General features: G+C 55.9%; 2 protein-coding genes across 9 annotated transcripts in view; one reads left to right on the forward strand and one right to left on the reverse strand.

Moving 5' to 3' along the window:
- Window positions 1–5,691, forward strand: part of Ttc21a (tetratricopeptide repeat domain 21A) — a 36,288-nt gene extending 30,597 nt beyond the window's left edge. Inside the window, exons 20-29 of the mRNA XM_076577357.1 lie at window positions 376–564; window positions 1,727–1,837; window positions 2,373–2,454; window positions 3,476–3,626; window positions 3,926–4,087; window positions 4,186–4,378; window positions 4,470–4,694; window positions 5,124–5,244; window positions 5,355–5,422; window positions 5,497–5,691. Coding sequence (XP_076433472.1) covers window positions 376–564; window positions 1,727–1,837; window positions 2,373–2,454; window positions 3,476–3,626; window positions 3,926–4,087; window positions 4,186–4,378; window positions 4,470–4,694; window positions 5,124–5,244; window positions 5,355–5,422; window positions 5,497–5,574 — 1,380 coding nt within the window. The 3' untranslated portion in view covers window positions 5,575–5,691. The remainder of the gene's footprint in view (window positions 1–375; window positions 565–1,726; window positions 1,838–2,372; window positions 2,455–3,475; window positions 3,627–3,925; window positions 4,088–4,185; window positions 4,379–4,469; window positions 4,695–5,123; window positions 5,245–5,354; window positions 5,423–5,496) is intronic.
- Window positions 5,692–9,034: 3,343 nt separating this feature from the next.
- Csrnp1 (cysteine and serine rich nuclear protein 1) lies at window positions 9,035–22,429 on the reverse strand. 8 transcript variants are annotated; one of them, XM_015989482.3, is made up of 5 exons: window positions 22,292–22,429; window positions 14,551–14,804; window positions 12,370–12,629; window positions 11,556–11,870; window positions 9,035–11,111 (listed from the first exon to the last, which is right to left on the reverse strand). In XM_015989482.3, the coding sequence occupies exons 2-5, from the start codon at window positions 14,762–14,764 to the stop codon at window positions 10,137–10,139; spliced, it is 1,764 nt and encodes a 587-aa protein (XP_015844968.1). In that variant the 5' UTR covers window positions 14,765–14,804; window positions 22,292–22,429; the 3' UTR covers window positions 9,035–10,136. The 8 variants fall into 8 exon arrangements, with proteins under 8 accessions (XP_015844968.1, XP_042137950.1, XP_015844969.1 ...); XM_042282016.2 differs by having other exon boundaries at window positions 14,551–14,789; window positions 22,225–22,417; XM_015989483.3 differs by having other exon boundaries at window positions 22,225–22,415.
- Between the last annotated feature and the right edge of the window lie 201 nt (window positions 22,430–22,630).

The raw sequence follows: 22,630 nt of genomic DNA on the forward strand, positions 1-22,630 counted from the left end.
CAGGCCAGGTCTACACAGCAAGTTCCATACATCAGCCAGGGCTACATAGTGAGGCCCTGTCTCAAAAACACGACCATAAAACATGGCCAGCAACAACTCCCAGCCTGCTCTGGGCAAACACTGTGTGCTGCTGTAGCCTGCTAGACAGCCAAAGCACACCAGACACACAACCTCGCGGTGTGATGGTGACAGCAAGGGAACACAAGTGTTTGCAATCCTTCCTTCTGCTCCCCCTGGGGGCGTGCAGGCTGACCTCCGTGTGCTGAGGGAGCCACCCAGACTTCCTCCAGCACCCTTTCTGACAGTACCAGCTAAGGCACACACTGGGAGTCCTGTGGCCTGGCACGTGACCCTGGCCTCACTGGTTCCCCCAAGGCCTTGGACGTCCAGTCCCGGATACTGAAGAGAGCCCCGCTGGAACAGCCAGAGTTGATCCCCTTCCAGAAGCAGCTGGCGGCCTCCATCTGCATCCAGATTGGGGAGCACTACCTGGCAGAAAAGGACTTCGACAGCGCTGTGAAGTCCTATAAGGACGCCCTCTCCTACTCACCCACGGACAATAAGGTGTGTGGCCCTCGAAAGAGCACCCTGGGGCTGGGGTAGTGGCTCAGGGGTACAGTACTTGCCTAGCATTCACAAGTAGCTGCAAACCAAGTAAGGTTGTACACAACTGTAATCTCAGCCCTTGGGAGGATCAGGAGTTTGGGGGTGTCCTTGCTCTGCCAGAGGCCTTTCTTTTCTGAGAAGCTGCAGGTGTGGAGCAGGAGGAAAGGCAAAAAGGCTAGCTCGCTGAGGCCTCTGGGGCGACAAGCGACTCTGGCTGGCCCTGGGCCCTCACCTGCTCCCGTTCTTAAAGCAAGGCTGGGACGGCCAGCTTTGGACCATTTACGAAGGTTGGAATGGGAAAGATAGCTCCGAAAGTCATGCTGGCCTGGCCTTTGCAGGTTCCCGCGGGTGGGGGTGGGGGGATGGCTGTTCCAAACCAGCTGAGAGCTGTGGGAGGGGTGTGGTGCCCGATGAGGAGACAGTTCACACTAAATTCACACTCAATAGAGTCCAGCGGTTGGAAGAGTGATTGCCCAGTCCCCGCACCACATAAAACCTGTCATCTCAGCACTTAGGGGTGGAGGCAGGAGGTCATCCTTGACTACATGTAATGAGTTGGAGGCTAGTCTACGATGCATGAGCCATGTCTCAAAAATATAGTTAAATATGTTGTATGAAAAAAGTAATACAAAAATTAGCTTGGTAACTGTCCTCCCAGTGACAGGCCTTGGAGACTGGGTCAGGGCATGACCCTTGCTTAAGATTGCCCTCAGGCAAGAGGAAAAGAGTAGCCTGTAGGAGATTCTGACACGTTGCCATCTGTCCCGGAATCCAGGATGCAGAGAAGTCTCCAGAGGAATGAGCAGAGGCCAAAGGATGAGATTAGTGGGTCAGCCAGTGGGCGAAACCAGCGGAGTGGCAGGGGATCTGGGTGAGAGCGGGCGGGAGCTGTCATCTGAGGCACAGAGGCTGTTTTAAAAGCGAGCTGAAAATAAATAAATAAATAAATAAATAAATAAATAAATAAATAAATAAATAAATAAATAAATAAATAAATAAAAATAAAGCGAGCTGATAGATGCGGCCCGGAGGGAGTCAAAGGTGATTGCCAGGTTTTCCTGGGACGGGCAGCGCTGGCTTGTTTCCTCTGTCTGTCCGTCTGTCTGTCTGTCTGTCACAGGTGGCACTGGAGCTGGCGCAACTCCACCTACTTCAGGGGCAGCTGGACTTATGTGAACAGCGCTGTGGCCCCCTCTTACAGATAGAGCAGACCCACGAGAGAGCTGCCGTGGTAGGAGATGCCATGTTCCCCCACCCACCCACCCCGGGGTCCTGTGACAGATCTGGGCTGCTTCCTAATTATTTAACCTCAGATGCCACGCCTCACCGGCCCACCCTAAGAGCTTTGGGGCCCTGTCCCAGCCACTTGCTCTGCCCTTCTTGGGAGATGGATGGGAAGACCAGCAGGGGGCAGCAGCAACCTCTAGGCCAGGCTGGGGGCGGGGTATGGTTGGACCAACTTCAGGGGAAAACACACCCACTGTTAGGTGAAGGTGAAGGTCAGGTGACTGGAGGCCTGTGAAATAACCCTCCCTGGTCAGCCTTCAGGCTTGTCTGTCGCCCACACGTTCTCCAGGGTCACCCCAGACCCACACCTTGCAGGGTCGGAGAGTTACCTACCCGCAGTCTTCACCTTCTGGTAGGGTCTCCGGAGCTCACAGGCTCTCCGGACCAGGGAGGCTACCTGGGGAGTCTTGTGCTTTCTTTCCATGCCAGGCCCCACGAAGCCGCTGTCAGGAGTACACAGCTCGTGTGTCTTCTGATAGATGCTGGCTGACCTGATGTTCAGAAAACAAAACTACGAAACGGCCATCAATCTCTACCGCCAAGTGCTGGAGAAAGCTCCAGGTAACTGGGACCAGAAGGCTGCTTCCCCACCCAGCCGGGGCGGCTATCCCAGAGAAGGGTGGGCCTTCTCCCCTCCTTCCTGACTGGGCAGAGGAAGCCCCTTCCTTCCCAATTGTTCCCAGAGAGGCAGGAAACTGATAAAGACCCAGAACGTGGCAGCCCTTCCTGAGTCCAAGGGGCCAGTTCCTGGACCCGGTCGCTTGGCACTGGGACCAGGACAGCCTGTCTGTCCCCATATTGTAGCTACTGGGACTCAACACAGTCCCCTCTATGGCCACGCCCACTTGGAAGTCGCTAGGTGTTCTCTCTAGATTGGTAACCACACCCCTAGCTGCTGACTGAAACAGCTGCGTCAAGGGTCAGACCTGGAGCTGGAGCCAGAGGCCCAGCAGCTGTGGATAGGAGCCATCTCAGAGCCAGGCTGCCTGGGTCGGAGTCCTGGTATCTGTCACTCAGTAGCCGCCCATCACTCCTCCATGGTCAGCGTCCTCATCTGTCAAATGGGGACAGAAAGAGTACTCAGTCCTGTAGTTAGATCACAGGTGGACCACACAGAGCCGGGCACAGGGTGAGCACTAGATAGTTAACCGCTGCTGTCACTGTGTGTGGGGCTGGGGGAGGGTGCCTAGCAGTCAGGGGGCAACATGGGTGCCCTGCTCTGCTCTGTCACCTTCGTCTTGATCCCTGGAGACAAGATCTCTCACTGATCTTGAACTTGTCTGATAAACAGCAAACCCCAGAAGTCCCCCAAAGTCTGGGATTACGGAGACGTGTGGCCACACCTTGCCTTTTCGATGGGTGCTGGGGATTTGAACCCAAGTCCTCCTGCAGTCGGTATTTTCACCACTGTATAATTTACTCACTCTTGAGTATAGAATGTCTCTGCTCAGCCTAAACAAGTAGCGTCTCCTGGGACCTCTTCAAGGTCCAGCACGCCCTCCTCCCCCATCAGACCTTAGAACACCAGCCTGGTGCAGCTACTGTCCACCGCACGCTGCAGACTTCTGCTCTCTTTTTTTAGACAATTTTTTGGTATTGAATAAATTGATCGATCTGCTACGACGGAGCGGCAAGCTTGAAGAGGCTCCTGCTTTCTTAGAACTGGCCAAGAAGGTGTCTAGTCGGGTGCCTTTGGAGCCAGGGTTTAACTACTGCCAAGGCATTTACTACTGGTGAGTTAGACTTGTGTATACTAAGGGTCAGTGGTGGGATACGAGGCCTTCCTAGCAGATAGCTAGGGTCTTGCTCCGTGGAGGGGAAGCAGAGAGCAGCGTCCAGGAAACCTTCAGACCAGATATCCAGCAGAGCAGCTTTGAGCAAGTGCTCCCTATGCGCCCTGGTGTCCACGTGCCCTGGTGTCCACGTGTCCTGGTGTCCACGTACCTTGGTGTCCACGTGCCCTGGTGTCCACGTACCCTGGCCTTATACAGTTCCTCTTACCAGCTCCTGGCATTTCCTTCATTCTTTGAAGGCACATTGGACAGCCCAATGAAGCTCTGAGGTTTCTGAACAAAGCCCGAAAGGACAGCACATGGGGCCAGATTGCCACCTGCTACATGGTACAGATCTGTCTGAACCCCGATAACGAGGTTGTCGGTGGAGAGGTCTTTGAGAGCCTGGTGGCTGACAGCAAGTAAGAGGGCTGGGGGGTGGGAAGAGGCTTCGGCTTCCGGGTGGCGGCCAGGTGAGGGCCACCCAGGCAGGCTGTCAGCGTAAGTCCCACGCCCACAGCTCTGCCGGTCGGAAAGAGTCCCAGCAGCATGGGGTGCGCACTGCAGAGAAGCTCCTGCGGGAATTTTACCCACACTCCGACTCCGGGCAGAGCCAGCTGCGGCTGCTGCAGAGCCTCTGCCTGCTGGCCACCAGGGAGAAGGCGAATGTAGAGGTGGCTCTGGGGGCCTTTATCGAGATGGCCCAGGCTGAGGTGCGAGCGCTAGGGATGGGTTTTGGCGGGCAGGGGTCAAGACGGGGGTGACAGCCAGAGTGCCCCAATGTCTGCTTCCGTGGGCGTGCAGAAGGACAGTATCCCTGCGTTGCTGGCCATGGCACAGGCCTACATGCTGCTGAAGCAAGTCCCCAAGGCCCGTACACAGCTAAAGCGACTGGCCAAGGTCCCGTGGACGCTGGATGAGGCCGAAGACCTGGAGAAGAGTTGGCTTCTGCTAGCAGACATCTACTGCCAAGGCGGCAAGTTTGACCTGGCCCTGGAGCTGCTCCGCCGCTGCCTCCAGTACAACAAGGCAAGGATCTGGGAAAGGAGGAAGAAAGGAGGCGTAAGCACGGCGGGAGGAGGCGGAGTCAGACCAGGAGCCACAGGCCAAGGCAGACGGCAAGCCTATGGGGGGAGGCGTGGCCAGGAAGAGAAGGGAACAGAAAGCCTGAGAGGCACGAGAGAGGTCAGGGGCTTGAGGGATGTACAAGGATTAGCTTCCGGCAGATGGGATGCTGGTAGAGGGGTTTGTGCCAGCTTTTGAGTAAGGAGTGGGTACACAGTTAACCCCTCAAAGTGTTGAGGGTGCTCTTGGGGGTCCCTGTGTTCTTTGAGGTTAATACTGCCATCCAGTTGCCCCTCCTGGCCCCACCCTGAGGACCACGGCGGCTGCTTCGGGGCAGACGTGCTGACCGGCTCCCCCCCACCGCCCCCCCCCCCCCCCCCCCCCCCGCCGCAGTCTTGCTGCAAGGCCTATGAATACATGGGTTTCATCATGGAGAAGGAGCAGTCCTACAAGGACGCGGCCACCAACTACGAGCTGGCCTGGAAGTACAGTCATCAGGCCAGCCCTGCCATCGGTAAGCAGCCGGCCAGGGTACCCAGAGGCCGGCGCCCGATCCTGTGTCCCGGCAGCTGAGGGGGCCAGGGGGCACCCCAGTTACCAGGGTGTCCCCCTACCTCTGGGCAGGTTTCAAACTGGCTTTCAACTACCTGAAAGACAAGAAATTTGTAGACGCCATCGAAGTCTGTCACAGTGTAAGTCACGGACAGGAGTGGGGTGGTGCAGGGCCCCTGCCTGGTTCCGCACATCTCATCTGTCTCTGTACCAGGTCCTGACGGAGCACCCCAACTACCCCAAGATCAGAGAGGAAATTCTGGAGAAAGCCCAGGGGTCCCTGAGGCTCTAGCCGTGGCTGGAAAGGGCTTGAGCCGGTAGAAGCCGTCCATCTACAGACGCTTCACGGGCAGAGCAGGAAGTGGACCGGTGGAGAAAGAATGGGAAAATGACATATTCTGGCCATTTCTGTATTGTCTGTGGCTTATTTGGATTCAGGCTTCATCCAACCTGAGGGTGTCTGGAAGCCTTGTGTTTTTAAGGCCTAAGAAGCAGTTTTTCCGGGGGAGGAAGACAGCAGCTTAGCTTACGCCAGGGCTTGCTGGGACCTTCCTCACAGACCCCACTTTTGTTCCAGACTCTCGAAGAAACAGAACACGAGGTCTCCCAGTGGAATGATGGCTAGGAAAAAGCACCCTAGAGCCATTTCGAGTGTCCCCTGCCCCAGTCTTGTCCCCAGTATCTCGGAACTAGAGAGGCACCTGCCCCTCCCCACACCCCATGATGTCCCCTGAGTCTGCCCTGGCAGTAGGCTCAGACCAGGGGAATCTCCTGCAGAAGGACCCCAAGTTAAGGCCCTGTGCAAGAGGGTCAACAGGTTTTCAAGGCCCATTGTCCTCTCTGAGGACATTGTGTCCCCACCCACCTCCCCCAAGCTGGACCTCACCCGGCTGAGACCAGCACAGTACCACTGAGCCCCATCCTGTCCCTACAATCACCACGCTTTGGATTTTGTAAAAGATATTGGCCCCCGGCTCACCTTCCAGGATCCCATTTAATGCCTAAAGGGGCAGGTGCAGTGCAGTGACCCCTGTTCAGGTAGCTACCGGTCATTGTACCTGGTGAGAACTCACCATTGCTGGGTTCCCAGTACAACTCTCCCTGTTTCTCAGGATGGAATTAAGGGTCAGTCCAGCCTCAGGGGAAGGAACTCTGAACTGGGTACCTGGAGGCCTAAGGTCACACCGTGTTGCCCCTCCCAAGTGCTCGCTCTCTCTGGGCTCTCTCTGGCCGTCAGCGCTCCACTCTTAGATCTGGGTAGGGGTGTGACTTAGTTGGTGGAGCACTTGTCCAGGCTTCATGAAGTCCTGAGTTTGACCCCCCCAGCACCACATAAACCAGCATGGTGTTCACACCTGGAACCCCAGCACTTTGGAGGTGTTGGCAGGAAAATCAGAAGGTCAAGGTCATCCGAACATTGTCTAAGGTTATCTTGAACTATGTAAGACCCCTGTCTCAAAAGAGAAAAAGATTCTGTTTCCCAAATCTTGAGTCATGCTTTGCAGTAATAGCTAGAAAATATTTATGGTAATGGGATGGAAGTGAGGGTCTTGTGTTTCCTAGGCACACAGTACTCCTGAACTACACCTTTTACCTTAAACTGAATGATGATGTGCTTATCCATGTTTACATAATAGCTAGCACAACTAATTTAGGAATTCTTGGGAGCTGTTGAAAAGGATAGATCTCAGCTGGTGGCGCATGCCTTTAATCCCAGCACTTGGGAGGCAGAGGCAGGTGGATCTCTAAATTCCAGGCCAAGCCTGGTGGACAGAGTGAGTTCTAGGGCAGCCAGGGCTACACAGCCAGTTGCAGTCTCAAGACAAAAGTCTGGGGCCGCTGAGATAGCTCAGCAGGTAAAGGTCCCCAACTCTGCTGATCCGAGTTGAATCCCTGGGTCCCACCCTGTGGAAGGAGAGAATCAACTCCCGGAAGTTGTCCTCTGACCTCCACACAGGAATTGTGGTGTGTGTAAACTCATGTTTATACACAAAATAAAAATATGACTAATAAAAATATAATGAATAGTCTCAAAATAAAGGCCTTAGTGTGGGAAGAATGTAGCTGTGTGGTGGCGATGGATGGCTTACCATCCCAGCACTTGGGAAGTGTGGCTTAACAAAGGTGCAGCTTGGGCTACATGGCACCTTGTCCAAAGCAGGAGGGTGTGTGTGTGTGTGTGTGTGTGTGTGTGTGTGTGTGTGTGTGTGTGTGTGTGTGTGGACAACTTCTATAATCCCAGCATTTGGGAGGTAGAGGAAGGAGGATCAGGAGTTCAAAGTCATCCTCAGCTACTCAAGAGAGTTTTAGAACTTTAGTTGCCTGGATGACTGCTAAGTCTTGTTTTCCATCTTTTTTCTGGTGCTGGGGCTAGAACGCAGGCCCTTGAGGATGCCGGGCAAGTAATCCAGCCCCAGCCCTGTCCTTTCCATAACACACTGCTGATCACATGCATGGATCTAGAATGCTCCCCCCTCTCTCCTACAGGGACGCTTAAGTTCCCTTTTCTATGATGTTTTACAACAGCTTTGTTGGGACAGGTTTATTAGGAAATAGGCCTGTGTTTTGGAAGTGGTGCTGTAAAGAGATAGATGTAATCATGTTTTATCTGTCTCCATTTATCTCAACAAAACTCCGCAGAACTGACCCTGTGGTCCTAGATAGGAGTTAGAAAGGCCTCAGTCTGACCAAGGACTGAGTCTTTGGAGGAGCCTGTAGGCACCCTGGATTGTCAGAGAAGGCTGTCAGAACCCTCGAAGAGACACAGATGTTGCATGCTGGAGCAATCCGTGCACAAGGGTCTCCAGGCCCTGGTAAAAGGGGCGAGGAAAGAGGACAATAGATGTGCCGGGCATTCTACTCTGAGAAGTAAGCTAAGCAAGTCACGGGACATGTGGCCCCCCACAGGCAGTGATCCAAGCCCTGAGTCCTCTGGTGGTCATTGATGTTGCCATGAGGTCATGTCCATGAATAAAAGAAAGCTACCTCAACAGGGGCAAGGCAAAGGTCAGAGACAAACATGGAAACAGAATGGGTATCCAAGTGTGTTCACAGGCTTATACACACATGACCCAGGCATTCAAGGTGCTGCACACGTATGAATCAGGCAGGCTGTTGGAGAAACCCTTGGCTCTAGGCCAGTAATCTGCAGTCCCCTCACTAGGGAGTGAGCGCTCAGATTGAATTCATCCTTCTGGGTAGAGGTGCCTGTGGTCATTCCCTACCCTTCAGGCTGGGGGTCCCCACAGCAGGCTGTCACCTGGTCTGCACTGCTGGCCTAAGGCCTATTCTGGCTGCCTTGGGACAGGTCTGACAGGTCTGGCTAGTAGACACTTCCGGAGCTCAGGTCCCCAGGGACTACAGCTGTGGGAGCCTGTCACCAGGCCAGGCCTCCACTAGCCACATCTTATTGCCCTGCTCTTTCTGGACCCAGACCAGTGTGTATGTATGCAAAGGAGGGTGCCCTGGCCCAGCCCAAGCTGACAGCCGGGCCTCCTTGTAACTCCCCTGCATCCCAGATGGCATTGTGGAGGAATGGGTTAATCCAGAGGAAGAACTGTTCCATTTCCCAGTCAGCCTCTCAGCTGGCTGGCTGCCTGCAGGCTGCTTGTCTGCCTGCCTGGCAGGAAGGCCACCTTGCTGTCCCTCCAGCCTCTCAGCACAGGCACTGGCTGTCCACGCTACCCTGCAGGGCCCCACCCCACTGCTTCCTGGGGTGCACCATGCTCCCCACCCCACCAAGGAGACCACACTTAAAAATAGAGCGTCTTTATTGGCACCTGACAGCTCAGGTACAATGTGTCCCCACAAGCACACAGGCTGGCAAGGCCTCCTGGGCAGAGGCAAGCCCAGTCTGTGTTTCTTGGCACACACACACGAAGAAATGAATAAATTATAGTTCTGACACTTACAGACAATATAAAAATGCATACAAAATCCAACATCAGCTAAGGAAGGGCATAAAAGCCCTCAAGAGCCACCCCTTGCCAACTGGCCTAGGGGCATATGGTGGGCCAGGATGGAGTTCAGTGCCCAGAAAGCCCTGAGACAGTGATCTGGGGTACACGATGGGGTGTGCTTCATGTCCTGAGGCCGGCCTGCCCGTCGCCCCTCTCGGGGCCTCTGGCTTCCCGCCCTACAGGAGGGGTGTTATAACCCGTGGCCTCGGGGACAAGGGAACCGGGCAAAGGGCAGGCAGAGTGGCCGGGCAGGGGCAAAGGGGGCTTTGGTCAAGGCTGGTGAAGCACAGCCTCAGCTCAGGAGCCAGGCAGCTGACGTAGATGACAGGCGCACACGCACACAGTCCACACCAAGGCCCAGACAGGCAGGGCACACTGAAGCGAGTCTGCCCCAACACTGCCCACCTGCCAGAGAGGCTCAACCACCGATGCCACAGCTCCCCAATAAATTACAGAAATAAATTACATCTTCACAGTCCGGAAGATCCAGCTCCCATGGTTCACAGGAAGCCATGAGCCCCGCCTTCAGCCCCGACACTGTCTCTGGACCAAGGAGCGTACTCATGCCAGTGCAGAAAGAGGTCTGTGAGGCAGCAGGGGAGCCCGCTGCTCCTCCTCCTCCTCCTGGCACGCACTGGGAGAGGGAAGACCTCTGCTTGGATATAAAGAGACCAGGCACTGGGAGAGGGGTCCCCCTCCCACCTCCTCTTTAGCACAGAATAAAAAAATAAAAAAATAAATAAATTCAGAGTGTTAATGTAAAAATAAGAGGGTGCACTCAGCACCCGTGGCCAGGACCAGCCCACGGGAGACCGTTACATACACAGACCTTGGGGAACCCCAAAGTCACACAGAAAGCAGCACCGGGGCTGGGCCAGGGACGGCACCCCGGTCCTCACACGGGCAGGGGCTCCAGCAGAGGCACCAAGGCCGTGTCCTCAAACTGGCTCTCCAGAAGAGGTGCCAGGACATCGGTGCCCGGCTCTGACAGGCCCAGGAGGGACTCCAGGAAGCAAGCGCTGGCATCCCTTGGTGGAGAGAAGCCGGGCAAAGGGTGGAGGGCCTCGAGGCTGTCCAGGCTGCCAGACACCCTGCGGGAAGTGTAGTGAGGACCCAGGCTGTAATCTGGCAGAGCCTGGAGCAGCTCAAAGGAGTCGCAGGACGATAAGCTGAGGTCCACAGAGCCACTCTGCATGGCCTCCACCCCAGGGGACCCGGAACTGCCAGGGAGACTGCCTTCTCTCAACCCTTCAAGTCCGCCGTTTAGGAAGCAGCTGGCATCCAGGTTGGCATTCTCATCTAGGATGCCTGATGCAAGGCTTGAGCCAGACTGGCTGTGAGTCCAGCTGGCCGGGCTGCTGGGGTCACCAGTACCAAAGATGTCAGCCAGATGGAAGCAGCTGAGGTTATCCAAGTCGCCCACACCTCTTTCCTCCTCCTCCTCTTCCTCCTCCACACCAAGGTCAGAGTCACTGAAGTTCAGAATCTGCACCAGGCTATCTTCATCCACACCAGACTGGAAGCTAGGACCTGGCAGGCTGGGTTGGGCAAGGTGGTCCGGAGCCTCGCTATTGCCGGAGGATGAGGATGTGGAAGAATCGGTCATGTCGCTGCTGCAGCTGTTGTCTCCCAGCTCGTGGCTCACAGGGGGCGTGGCCAGCGGAAAAGGGGAAACCAGGGTTTGTTCACTGGGACTGTCCTGGACGGGAGACTCCAGATCCCCCAGGCTCTCAGCACCCTGCTCCATCTGCAGGCGAGTGAGCGTATGGATGAAGTGTGTCTGAACTCTTGCCTGATTGAATTCCACACGGCCATTGGGGTTCTCACAGCCCTCACTGCAGCAGCCACAGGGGAATGATGTGTGATCCATCTGCAGAGAAAGACAATGCGGCAAGTGAGGACTCTGTGGGTGCAAGTAGCCGGCAGGCCCGGCTCCGTACCCCAAATCCGGTAGGTTTTGCTTTTTGTTTTGTTTGTTTTCAAGACAGGGTTTCTCTGTGTAGTTTTGATGCCTGTCCTGGAACTCACTCTGTAGACCAAGCTGGCCTTGAACTCACAGAGATCCGCCTGCCTCTGCCTCCCCATGTGCCATCAATGCCCGGCTTGGTTTGCTTTCCCTGACTGGCCTTGACTTTATAGATACCCGCCTGCCTCTGTCTCCCAGAGTGCTGGGATTAAAGGCGTGGGTGCCACCACATCTGGAGGATTTTTTTGGTGTGTGATGGTTTCCCTCTGGTGGTGGGCTAGGGATTTAACACAGAGACCCTGAACCTAACAGCCACACCCTCTTGCCCCACCCGCTCCAGCCACACACCTGGCACTTGATGCCAGCCAGGCTGCAGCTGCAGGTCTCAGGGTCACAGACGCCGTCACAGCGACAGCCACAGTCCTCCCGAGATCGGCGCAGCGCCTGCAGCTCCCGCTTCTCCTCCCGGTCGATCCTTCGAACACCCGAAGCACGGAGCAGGGCCCGTCGCTGCCGAGGTGGATGGGGCTGCAGGAAATTCACCTCCTCCAAGCGGCCACCAGCGACAGCCACTGCCAGGTCATTCTCTACGGAGGCGTCATCGATGGCGTCTACTGTAAGGGGCAGGCCTGCTCCTGTCTCTGGAACTCCAGCCACTGAAAGCTACATGTTCAGGCAGGGGATGAGAGTGAGATACTGAACAGATCTCTTATACACGTCACCCTACTACATCAGACACAAAACCCTCTCTAACTAGATACATATACCGGCAAAGTCAGATCAGTCTCCAACCCTCGTAAGTCTGGAAAGAGTCAAGCCTTATGCCCCAGGCCTGACCCTTGTCTGAAACTGCCTACTGTTCTCTTGAGACAGGGCCTTGGCCTGTGTAGCCGAGGATGACCTCGAGCTTCTGATTCCTCTGCTCTCGCCTCCCAAGTTCTGGGCTGACAGGTATGCACCAAGGCGCCCGGTTTATGCGGTGCTGTAATGGATGCCAGGACCTTCTATACACTAGGCAAGCATTCTTCCATCTGCCTGGGCTACGGCCCCAGCCCTGGCATCCTCTCTGTATGCGACCCTCCCCCCCAACACCAACCACAGGCCTGTTTCTCTGCACAAGGAATGTGCAAGCTGACGCCAGGAGCTGCGTGGGTCTCCGTACCTTCCACCTCAGCAGCTCCAGTTTCTCCTCCTTCAAGCGCTGACGGAGCTTCTCACGCCGAGCCTTGACCCGCTCCTCGGTAAACTCAGCTAAGGAGAAAAGGCGGCAGGTGCTGTGGCGAGAAGCCATTCCCAAGCTGCAGCCACCTCGGCTGGGCACACTGGTGAATCCCTGGCACCGTGGGAAATAGTAGACAGTGATGCCATCAAAGGTTACACGACCTGGACGTTCCCTCGGCGCCCGCTTCAGGATGGACGGGGCTGAAAGGGACAAGAAAGGGGCAGAGAATGAGTTCTCTGAAGTGCGGTGCGATTTCTAGGAAGACGCCTATGCATCCATTCTATCCACCCACCAGCCTGGCTGGATCTGGTGAAACTGAACGCCACACCTGAGTCAACATTGGCTGATTGTCATTTATCAGTCCAGAGGGATGCATTTGTAGATGAAGCACCTTGCCATTATTGCCAAGGAGTAACAGTTGTCTGTAATTTTTGCTCTTTTGCTAAGCATTTTTTACATGTAATAAAGACAATAATTCTATTTAAATATATCAAGCAACTGGAGAAAATGGCTGACAGTTAAGAGCACTGGCACCCATGTGGCAGCTCACAACCCACATAACTAGTTCCAGGGATCCACGCCCCCTTCTGGCCTCCTCAGGCATAGCATGCACATGGTACACACAGGCAAAATACACACATACATTCTAAAAACGACTTATTGATGTTCTCCTTTGTAGTGTAAGTGTTCTGCAACAGACTTAGAAAGTCTTTATAAGGTATTGATTACATATTGGGAACAAGCTGTAGGAGCTGGTTTTCCCACCATGTGTGGTCCAGGGATTGAACTCAAGCCCTTTACCTGCTGAGCCACCTCACTGGTGGTGTTTTTTAAACGTATTTACTTTTAACAAGTGTGTGTGTGAGTATAGGCCTGCCGAGCATGTGCCCTTGAAGTTCAGAAGATGTCAGATCCCCAGTGCAAGTTATAGGTGGCTGTGAGCCATCTGATGTGGGTCCTCTAGAAGAGCAACCAATGCTCTTAACTAGTATGCCGTCTTTCCAGCCTTGTTTACATTTTCTTGAGACAAGGTTTCACTATGTAGCACTGATTGGCCTAGTACCTGATCTGTCGACCAGGGTGGCCTTAGACTCACAGAGATCCATGAGGCTTTGCCTCTGAGTACTGGAATACACCATCATGTCTGACTTAAAAACAAAACAGGCCGGGCGGTGGTGGTGAGCGCCTTTAATCCCAGCACTCGGGAGGCAGAGGCAGGGAGACCTAACTTGTGTAAAAACATTCCCTTTCGACAGGCAGTGGGGTGCATGTCTTTCATCCCAGTACTCGACAGGCAGGCGGATCTCTATGAGTTCAAGGCCAGCCTGGTCTACAGAGTGAGATCCAGGACAGTCAGGGCTACACAGAGAAACCCTGTCGTGAAAAACAAACAAAAAAACAACCACTCTCTTTGTAGGGAAAAATGTCTAAAAACGTTCTTGGAGTATCAAAGGTCTACAGAGTGAGTCCCAGGACAGGCTCCAAAGCTACAGAGAAACCCTGTCTCGAAAGACAAAATATAAACACACATAATATATAAAATAAAAAATAAATAAATAAAAAGGACCATCTTTTCGGTTTGGAATCAAAATTATTCAAGTTTGAAAGATAACCAAGAACTCAGCCATGGTGGAACACATCCACAATCCCTGTACTAGGGAGGCAGATGCCACAGAGTTGGAGGACAACCTGGGTTATGAGATTCTGTCCTCAAGGTTAAAAAAAAGGAAGAAAAACAATCAGGAAAAACCCTTTTGGGAACATTCAGAAAAAAGCTAAAAAGCAGTGAAACAGGAGGGAAGCGGCTGGGCAGGCCATGTGCATGGGGAGCAGCGTGAGGCCAACTCCCGCCGGGAGCACAGGGCGCACTGCGGAAATAAAACACAAGAGCAGCCCCTTAGAAAGGCCTCAGAGCCCTAGGGGAGCAACATCCTGACAGCGTGACTCCCAAAGTCAAAGAAAGTCAAGGCTGGCCCAGGTGTCTCCAGACAGTGGGCAGTGTCAGGCTTCACAGAAAGCCACACCCCCAAGGCCACTCCCAAGGCTGAAAAGGCTAATTTCACCTTTAGGGAATGAAGGGAGGTTGGGGGGGGGGGGTTGTCACCAGGACAGAAGACTTACGCTTGAAACTTTGGAGGCCACAGGAGTCCTGATCAGGCTGAGGTGCCTGACCACATGGTCCCTCCTCATCTGAGTTCCAGGCAGGGAAGACAGAAGAACCGGGGGAGGAGGAGAGAGAGAGACTGCCTGAGGAGGAGGAGGGGGAGGAGGAGGAAGAGGAGCTGAAGAAGTCCTCTTCCAGCTGGTCAAACTTCCTCTTCAGTAGCCCAGCCATAGTGGTCTGCAGAGGACTCTAGGAGCTGAGGACAGATGGCCTGGAATTAGAATAAGAGAACTCTAAGTGGCAAGCTCCCAGCCTAACCATGTTTTCCCCATCCCTGGCTCACCTTCCACGGTATCCCCCAAACTCCATCTGGGCCCTCCAGCCCTGCCAGAAGCTGCAGGTTCATGGTAGGATCTCCACGAGAGTCCTCAGAACCAGACAGCACAGTACCCCTCCATCAAATGACTCTTAATATCCAAATCCCAGGGCCTCTGACCTCCCAAGACCTGGCCCCTGATATCTCTCTCTCTCTCTCTCTCTCTCTCTCTCTCTTTCTCTCTCTCTCTCTCTCTCTCTCTCACACACACACACACACACACACACACACACACACACACACACACACAGCAGCGCCAGAAGGCAGACAGACCAACAGATGGACCGACAGAACCCAGCCTGTCCTGGCTCATCCTTCAGGAATCCTGGTGGCTGACTCACAGACACTTGAGTCTGTGAGCTTTGTGTGCTTGCACGTGCAGGATCTGCTGCAGCTGCAGTCTGCAGAGCCTGCCTCTAAGGTCCGCCACCTTGCCCACTGACAGCCGTGGGTCCTACTCCTGGGCCAGGCTGGCTGGGCGCTCTGGGAGCAGGCACTGGTTTTGACATTGGCTCCACTCCGGACAGGACTTCCCCAAGCCCTTCCCCTCCCTGGGATGGAGCTTCTCAGAGTTTCCCTCAGAAACCCCCATGCCACAGGAGAAAAGTCCCCTGCTCTAGGCTGGTCTGCAGGCAGGACACTTTACTCTGATCTTAAAATTCACCTGTGTTTTGCCTTCTACTCCAATATGGTTAATTCTCCTTAAAACCCAACCTCTAATAGTGAGTGAAGCTGACCTGGAGAGCTGCAGTCTAAGCCTCCCTTGCTTGTGGCTTCTCAGGACCCCTGGTAGGGTGCAATCACTCACCAGTCAGGCCGGAGGGGTGAGACCCCTTCCCTGACCCCCAGTGCATGGCCCAGGAACTGTCCCTCCAGGACTTGGGGACCAGAGGACTCAGGATGTTAACTGAGTGCAGCTACCTGCTGTGTGACTGACTGGTTTGAGTCTTGTGGAACTCACTCCTTCAGGGCTGAATGCCCACAGCTGGGGACCCCTCCCCCAGCACCCATCACAGGAAGTGAGAGGGGCAGGAAAGCTCTCTGGGTCTTCTCCACTGAGGTGTCCTTCTCCTATCCTATCCCAAGCCTTCCGGCAAGTCCCTGGCTCTGAAGGCACCAGCTGTCAGCCCACTCACTCACTGGGTAAAAGTACTCATGGAAGCCTTCCTTCTCCTCCAGGCAGACATGGGAGAGAGAACCAGGCCAAGCCCCCACCCTGGGCCTGGGGGAAAGAGGATGACAGGTGTTTCCGGGGCAGTTTCTCAGGCTTGGTTACCCCCCTTTCCCAGAGTCAAACCACAAACACAAACAGCCCAGTTGACCTGTGGGTTCTCCCAGGAGATGTTTGGTCCTGAGCCAGGCACCCTGACCACAGACGCACTCATACACACGAGTTGACAGGCAGCCTCTAAACATCCTGTCACGGCCACCACCAGTCTAACGCATGGGGTAGGGGCTCACTATCCTTTTCTCTAACCTATAAGATAAAAGGCACATCTCTGAGACCCCAAGACCAAGGGCCCACTGCCCCGGGAAATACCTAAGTCCACAGGCCCCAAATGGAACCCTGTCTCTGTCCCCACCCCCACCCCGTGCCATCTGTTCCTCTTCCTGTGTTCCCTGTCTTAGTAACAGCACTGCCACCCACCCAGTTGCTCAAGCCAGAAACCTGCAGTCACCCCCAACTCCTCCCTCCCCTCCTCTTCTCGCACCCACATCCAGACAGCATCAGTCCTGGAAGCTCGCGGATAGGCTAGGCACAGATTCTGGAGGTATCCTAGTGGCTAACCAGGGCCTGAATTCACTGACTGCATTTGGACCCTGGCTGGGTGATCCTGGTAAAATTCCTTAACATCACTATCTCCAATTGCCTTAAGCCCCCAGAGGCCAGGCAGGGTGGTGCACACCTGATATCCTAGCACTTGGGTGGTGGAGGCAGGAGAATCGAGAGTTCAAGATCAGCCTCAGCTATGGGAGAAATGAGAACCTCTAGGGCTAGGAGGTTGACAGGAATCAATACATGTCAAGTTCTCTGTCAGTGATTCATGCTCACTGACTGTGCAAAAAATAACAAGCTCTAGGACTCACGAGACTAGACGCAGAGGAGTGAGCGCATCAGGAAATACAGACAGATTAACAGAAGGCAGGACCAATCGGTGGGGACACCAACTGTCTCTGCCCTCTCCAGTCAGGCTAGAGCAGCCAATGGGAGGATGTGTGTGCCGGGGACAATTGTGAGCAGTCCCGGGGGTGTACAGGATGACGGTTCCAGGTTAGCTGGGGTAGTCTGCATGGGCATTGTTTAAAAATTCCTCTACTGTATTTGTGACATTCCTATACTGTATATATAGACTCTATGTAGGTCACTATCAATCAAAATTTGGGCTGATGGGATAGCTCCGTGGTGGAGTGTGAAACGTCCTGAGCTGGCTTCTCGGCACACACGCGGAGTTTATCACCTGTTCCACGTCTCTGCCCCCACCCGCTACCACCCATTTCTCTCCTGAGCAGCCCCATACCACAGGCAGAATGACAGAACAGAAATACCACCTTGCAGACCCCATGCGGAGCAACACTCTTTGTAGTTCCCCAGAGCCTTTCCCTGCCACCCTCCCTGGCTTCTGCACAAATTGGGAACAGCCCAGCCTTACATCCTTCCAGAAGTCATAGCTAGAATCTATAAAGTCTCGTTTGAGGCAGGAGAATTGCCTGGAGTTTCAGGCCAAACTGATTTACAACACACACACACACACACACACACACACACACACACACACACACACACGAAAAGCCATCTCCAAACAGATCCCAAAAGCTCCCCACTTCTGCCTTTTTGAGGTACTGTTATGGATAGAACACTTTCCAACAAAAATACTCCAAAACTGAAGATTAATCTACAGTGTGATGACCCTGGAAGCGGGAGCTTCAGGAGATAATGGCAGCTGGAATGAGAAAGGGTCTCCTGTAGCCAAGATGGCCTCAATTCCTGACTCTCCTATGTCTACCTCCCAAGTGCTGGGATGACAAACACATGCTGCCATGTATCTGTGCCTCTGAGGGCCAGGGACATAGCTCAGTTGTCTGGCATGCACAAAACCCAGGTTCAAGTCCTTAGAGAGGTATGTGTGACTAGAGAGCAGTTAAGAGCACTGGCTGCTCTTCCAGAGGTCCTGAATTCAATTCCCAGGACCCACATGGTGGCTCACAACCATCTGTAACTCCAGTTTCAGGGGATCCGACACCCCTTCTGGCTTTCAAAGGCACTAGGCATATACATGACACACAGACCTACATGCAGGCAAAACATTCATACACATAAATTAAAAATAAATCACTTCTGATAGACAGACCTGTCCCTCTATCATAAGGAAACAGCAGGACAGTGTCCAGTACAAACCAGGAAAAGAGCCTTCACCAGGTTGGGGCCTTGATTTTGGTTGCACCAACCTCCAGAAACAGAACAATGTATTTAGTTTAAGCGGCCCAGACTGGCTGAAATGGCTCTCGGAGACCCTGGATTTCCCACAGCACCCCTTATCTAACCACAGTATAACGACCTCTCATGCCAGGCTAGGCTGCCTCTGCCTAGTCACGGTAAGCCTGGCCCAAACAAGCGCTCGGGATAGCCCCACAGAGAGACAGTCCTTGGCCCAGGGGTCTCAGTGTGGCTTTCTCCTGCTCCTGAAAGCTAATTCAAGGAGGGGGTACATGCCCATCCCCCAGCCAGGGTCAGAGCTCAGTGTCCAAAGGTGGCTTTAAAGACAGGGGAGAGAAGTTCACTCAGGCTGCAGGCAAGAGTGAGAGAGTATCTCAGAGGCTCCCGTTCCCCAAGAGTAAACAGACGCCAGGGATCCATAGTCAAGTATATCCAGATAAGAACTAAGGCGGGGAGGAGTGTCCACATCCAAAGCTGTTAAGATCCCGGAAAGGCTAGGCTGTGCTCCAGAGCGTGGACCTCTGGCTGGGTCTGAGGAGAAGGAGGGAAGGGTGCCACCTGGGACCCAGAGGCTGAGAGAAGTCAGGGACAGGAAGACTGCCCTGCAGACAGAAGAGACCAAGTCAGAAAAGGGAATGAAAGATAGCTATAAAGAGTCCAAGCAAAGGGCCAGACAGTGAGTCAGGGTGGGGGAGGGGCTGCAGCAGAGCCTCGGGACTCCAGATCCTGTTCCCAGGGGAGCAGAGTCCTGCCCTAGGGTCCACTCCCAGGAGCTGGCTCGGACAGGGACACCACACTCCCTGAAAGCCACCGACAGGCTCCTTCCGGGATGGCAGCAGCCTAAGAATCTGGGGCCTCCCCCTTCCTGCCACCACGCACAGGCACTGACAGGCCGGAGAACGGAATGTCACCCCCGTCTGGTGACCACAGCTATCGAGTACTGAATCCGGAGCAGGCTACTCCACCCGGGCAACTGAGGGGCGGCTGCGGGACGTCTCAGCCCACCAGTGTGCCCCAGCCCCCAGCCAGGGCTGGTACTAGGGACCGGGCACCTCCAGCTGCCTCGATCCCCCTTCCAGGAATCTGAAGAATGTGTCCTTTGACCTCAGAACCCCAGGTCTTCATCAGTCATGCCCCACCCCCAGCACCTTGGGTCATCGGACTGCAGACCCTCCTGAAGGACCTCCTGGGATATGGGAAAATCACCTCCAAGCCGTTCTGGACCTCACGGAAACAGTGCAGGGCAGCTCAAGACACAGCAGACAGGAAGCACTGACATGCCCCTCCCCCACCGGTGCCTCAGAAAGTGATCAGGGGGGAGGGGACAGTTCTTTCGATTCAGCCTCTAGGGCCCTGCCCTGGGTAAGTGCCAAATGTTTGCTAGCAATATGAAAAACTTGGTTCCCCTCAGGAATACCGCACCTGACAGTTACTGTTTCCTCTGCCCTAAGCCAGCTCTTCATTCATTCATTCATTCATTCATTCATTCATCAACCAAATTCTTGCTAAGCTTTCAAAAAATGCCAAGCACTATGGGCGGACACTTCCGGCACAAGGGAAAAGACCTACATCCAACATCTCTCAAGTTGGAGTTAGAGGAGGTGGGCAGGAAGGGTAGCTGGGCAAGGCAGGTCCCCAAGAAGAAGGGACGTTGGCAGAGTTCCGGACAGGGGACAGACTCAGCATGGTCCCGGGGCTGCAGCAAGGGCAGCAAGCGCGCCTTCTGGTGGAGGTGCAGTTAAGAGGGCCGGCGTTCGCTAGCCCGAGGGCACAGGAAGCCACCCAAGGGTGTAAGCAGGGACTGACGATTCTAGATTTGCATGGTTAAAAGATGTCTCAGCACCTCGGCGGGCGGGAGAGGGTGTGACCCGCAGGACACACGGGGCAGGGCCAGGTGAACTGACAGGAGAGGGCAGAGGAGAAAGGGGGCGGACTCAGTGACAGCCGGGGAGATGGGGGCGGGGCTGTCAAAGATCTTGGGGGGGGGGGTGTGGACTTACGCTCCGCAAAGGGGCTGAGACTCCGGGCCGGAGGTGTTGGGTGGGCAGCCAGAGCGCAGGGATGGATCCTCTGGTGTCAGGAATGTGGGCTACGTCTGGGAGCTACTGTACCGGCAACCGAGTGACTAAGTGTGTGGCTGTTGCTGTGGTGTGGGCATTTCTACAGTGCGTGAGGGCGAAAGGGCCCCGGGGAGGGGAAACTGAGGAAGGAGATGAAATGCTTGCAGAAGAGGGAGTACAAGTGCGTGGGAGAGAGGCTACGTGTGCCCGCGGGTGGCCGGTGGAGCTGCGCCCCGTGACTCACGGCAGTGGCCTCTGCGTGTGACGGTGACAGGTGAACATACGACACAATCCTCCGCCCCCCTCCCTCCCTCCCTCCCTCCCGGGGTCCGTGACTCACCAAGCCTCACTCATCCCTCCACACCCTCCCTGACCCGCGCCTGCCGGGGGCGCCCGGCACACGCCGCAGCTCCGGCACTCTCCCCCTAGGGAGCCGGAGGAGGAAGGCGACCAATGTCACCTGCCCCGGCCACGCGAGTAACTTCTGAAAAGTTCTCAGGCAACTAGGTCAAAAGGAAACTCGCCCGCGGGCACGCGCACCCCGCCACTCTGCCACCTGCACCCGGCTTTGGGGCGCCTGGGCATCTCGGGGTAACAGCTGCGGGGGGGGGGGAGGGGAAGGGAAGCCTGGTCTCCCCCACCTAGCAGCCGTGGGCTCCCACCCGGGGTGCGCGATCCCCGGGCAGGCTAGGCGGCCGGATCGCGGCGGCCCCGCGGGAGGACCCAAGAGAGATAAGCCAAGGGGCTGGAGTGACAGCGCCGCGCAGGCGGGACGCCCCCTGCCCCGATTCCCTTCCGGCCGCGCTCGGGGTCCCCGGCACTCACCTGCGCTGGCAACGCTCGCCCGCCGAGGACGCCGCGGCTACCCTTGTCCCGGCCCCAGGGTCGCGGCGCGCGCAACGACCCGCAGTGCGCTCGGCCGGGCGGCCGTCGGTGCAGCCGACCCAGGTCTGCGCGTCCGGCGGCGGCGGCGGCGGGAGAGACTGGCTGAGCCCCGGCCCCGCCCGCAGCTCCGCCCTCCTCGTCAGTGGAAAACTCCGGGACTCACGGCGCTGACGCACGCCGGGCCTCCCGCCAGGCCGCCCCGCAGCCCGCAGCCCGCGGCCCCGCCCCGGAGGCGCCGCCCCCTCCCCCGCCTCGAGCCTCCCCGCGGACTCTGACCCCGCCGGCCCCGGCGCCGCTGCTCCGCGCTCGGCTCCAGCGATCGCCGAGCTCCCGGCAGAGCCGGGTCCTAGAGATGCCCGCCTTTCTACGCCGAGCAGTCCCGAGCTGCAGACTGGGTAGACTGAGGCTGCGAGCGCTGGGAGCTCCCCCCCCCCCCCGTCCCGCCTCCGCCCGCCCTAGGCAGCGTATTATCAATCCAACCCGACGACCCTTCTCGGGCCCCTACCTGCTCCTCATCCCCAGATTCCGCAGAAAGTTAACCGAAACTGGAGACCAGCCAGGGATGGGGAGAGAAGGCGGAAAAGGTCATGCCGGGGCCTGGCCTTCACCTCTGCCCTCGGGCCAGAGCCCCCACCCCTGAACAATACCTAAAGCAGAGATTGCTGGAAACAGCTTCCCCACCCCCATCCCTCCTTTAAAACAAACAGAAAAAAGAATCTGGTTCCTCCTGGGCCGGACCCTGGCCACTCAGAGCGGCCTGCGGCCTCCCCTGCTCCCGCCAAGACCGTCCCTAGGCTCGCAGCCAACTGCCTGTCTCCTACCGGGCAGAAGAAAGTCTATCCTAGCCGTCAACTTCTGCCTCGGAGCCCACCCCAGGCCTCCGGCCCACCGCACGTCCAGCTCGCCCCACCGCACGTCCAGCTCGCCCCGGTACCTAGAGCGTGTGCGTTCTTCCATCTGGCTGCACCGCCTGGAATGTTTCACCCTCGCTCTGCTCTCACCTGAGGGAATCCGACTACGCCTAGGAGGGCTCAGCGTGGACCGCCTCCTCCGGGAAGCCTTCTCTGGAAGCTCTGGACCCTCCCCCTCAGCCCGGCGCCCACTGCATTCTGGGTTCCTCTGTCTGTCCTAGATGAATGTTGTCAGTGGCTAGTCCAACCCTCAGGATTCCATTCTCCCCTCCCCCGGATGCAGCAGGGAGGTGACCTTGTGTCCTGCCTAAATGGCATCTAGGGTGGAGGTCATGGCAGGGTCCCTTCTCCAGTCCTGGGTGTGCATGGACAGACAGCTGGCGGGGTCGGGGGAGGGTGGCGCCCGCCCTTCGTCTGTGGTAATCTGGG

The sequence above is a fragment of the Peromyscus maniculatus genome, chromosome 7 (genome assembly GCF_049852395.1).
Source record: "Peromyscus maniculatus bairdii isolate BWxNUB_F1_BW_parent chromosome 7, HU_Pman_BW_mat_3.1, whole genome shotgun sequence".
Taxonomy (NCBI): Eukaryota; Metazoa; Chordata; class Mammalia; order Rodentia; family Cricetidae; genus Peromyscus; species Peromyscus maniculatus.

What these genes read in the sequence shown, in the direction of transcription:
- Csrnp1 (XM_015989482.3), bottom strand. Translation starts at nt 14,764, where the DNA reads ATGGCTGGGCTACTGAAGAGGAAGTTTGACCAGCTGGAAGAGGACTTC. An exon ending in TGGAGCTGCTGAGGTGGAAG is followed by an intron (nt 11,871 to 12,369) that starts GTACGGAGACCC and finishes CTGAACATGTAG; the next exon opens with CTTTCAGTGGCTGGAGTTCC. An exon ending in TGGCTGGCATCAAGTGCCAG is followed by an intron (nt 11,112 to 11,555) that starts GTGTGTGGCTGG and finishes CTTTCTCTGCAG; the next exon opens with ATGGATCACACATCATTCCC.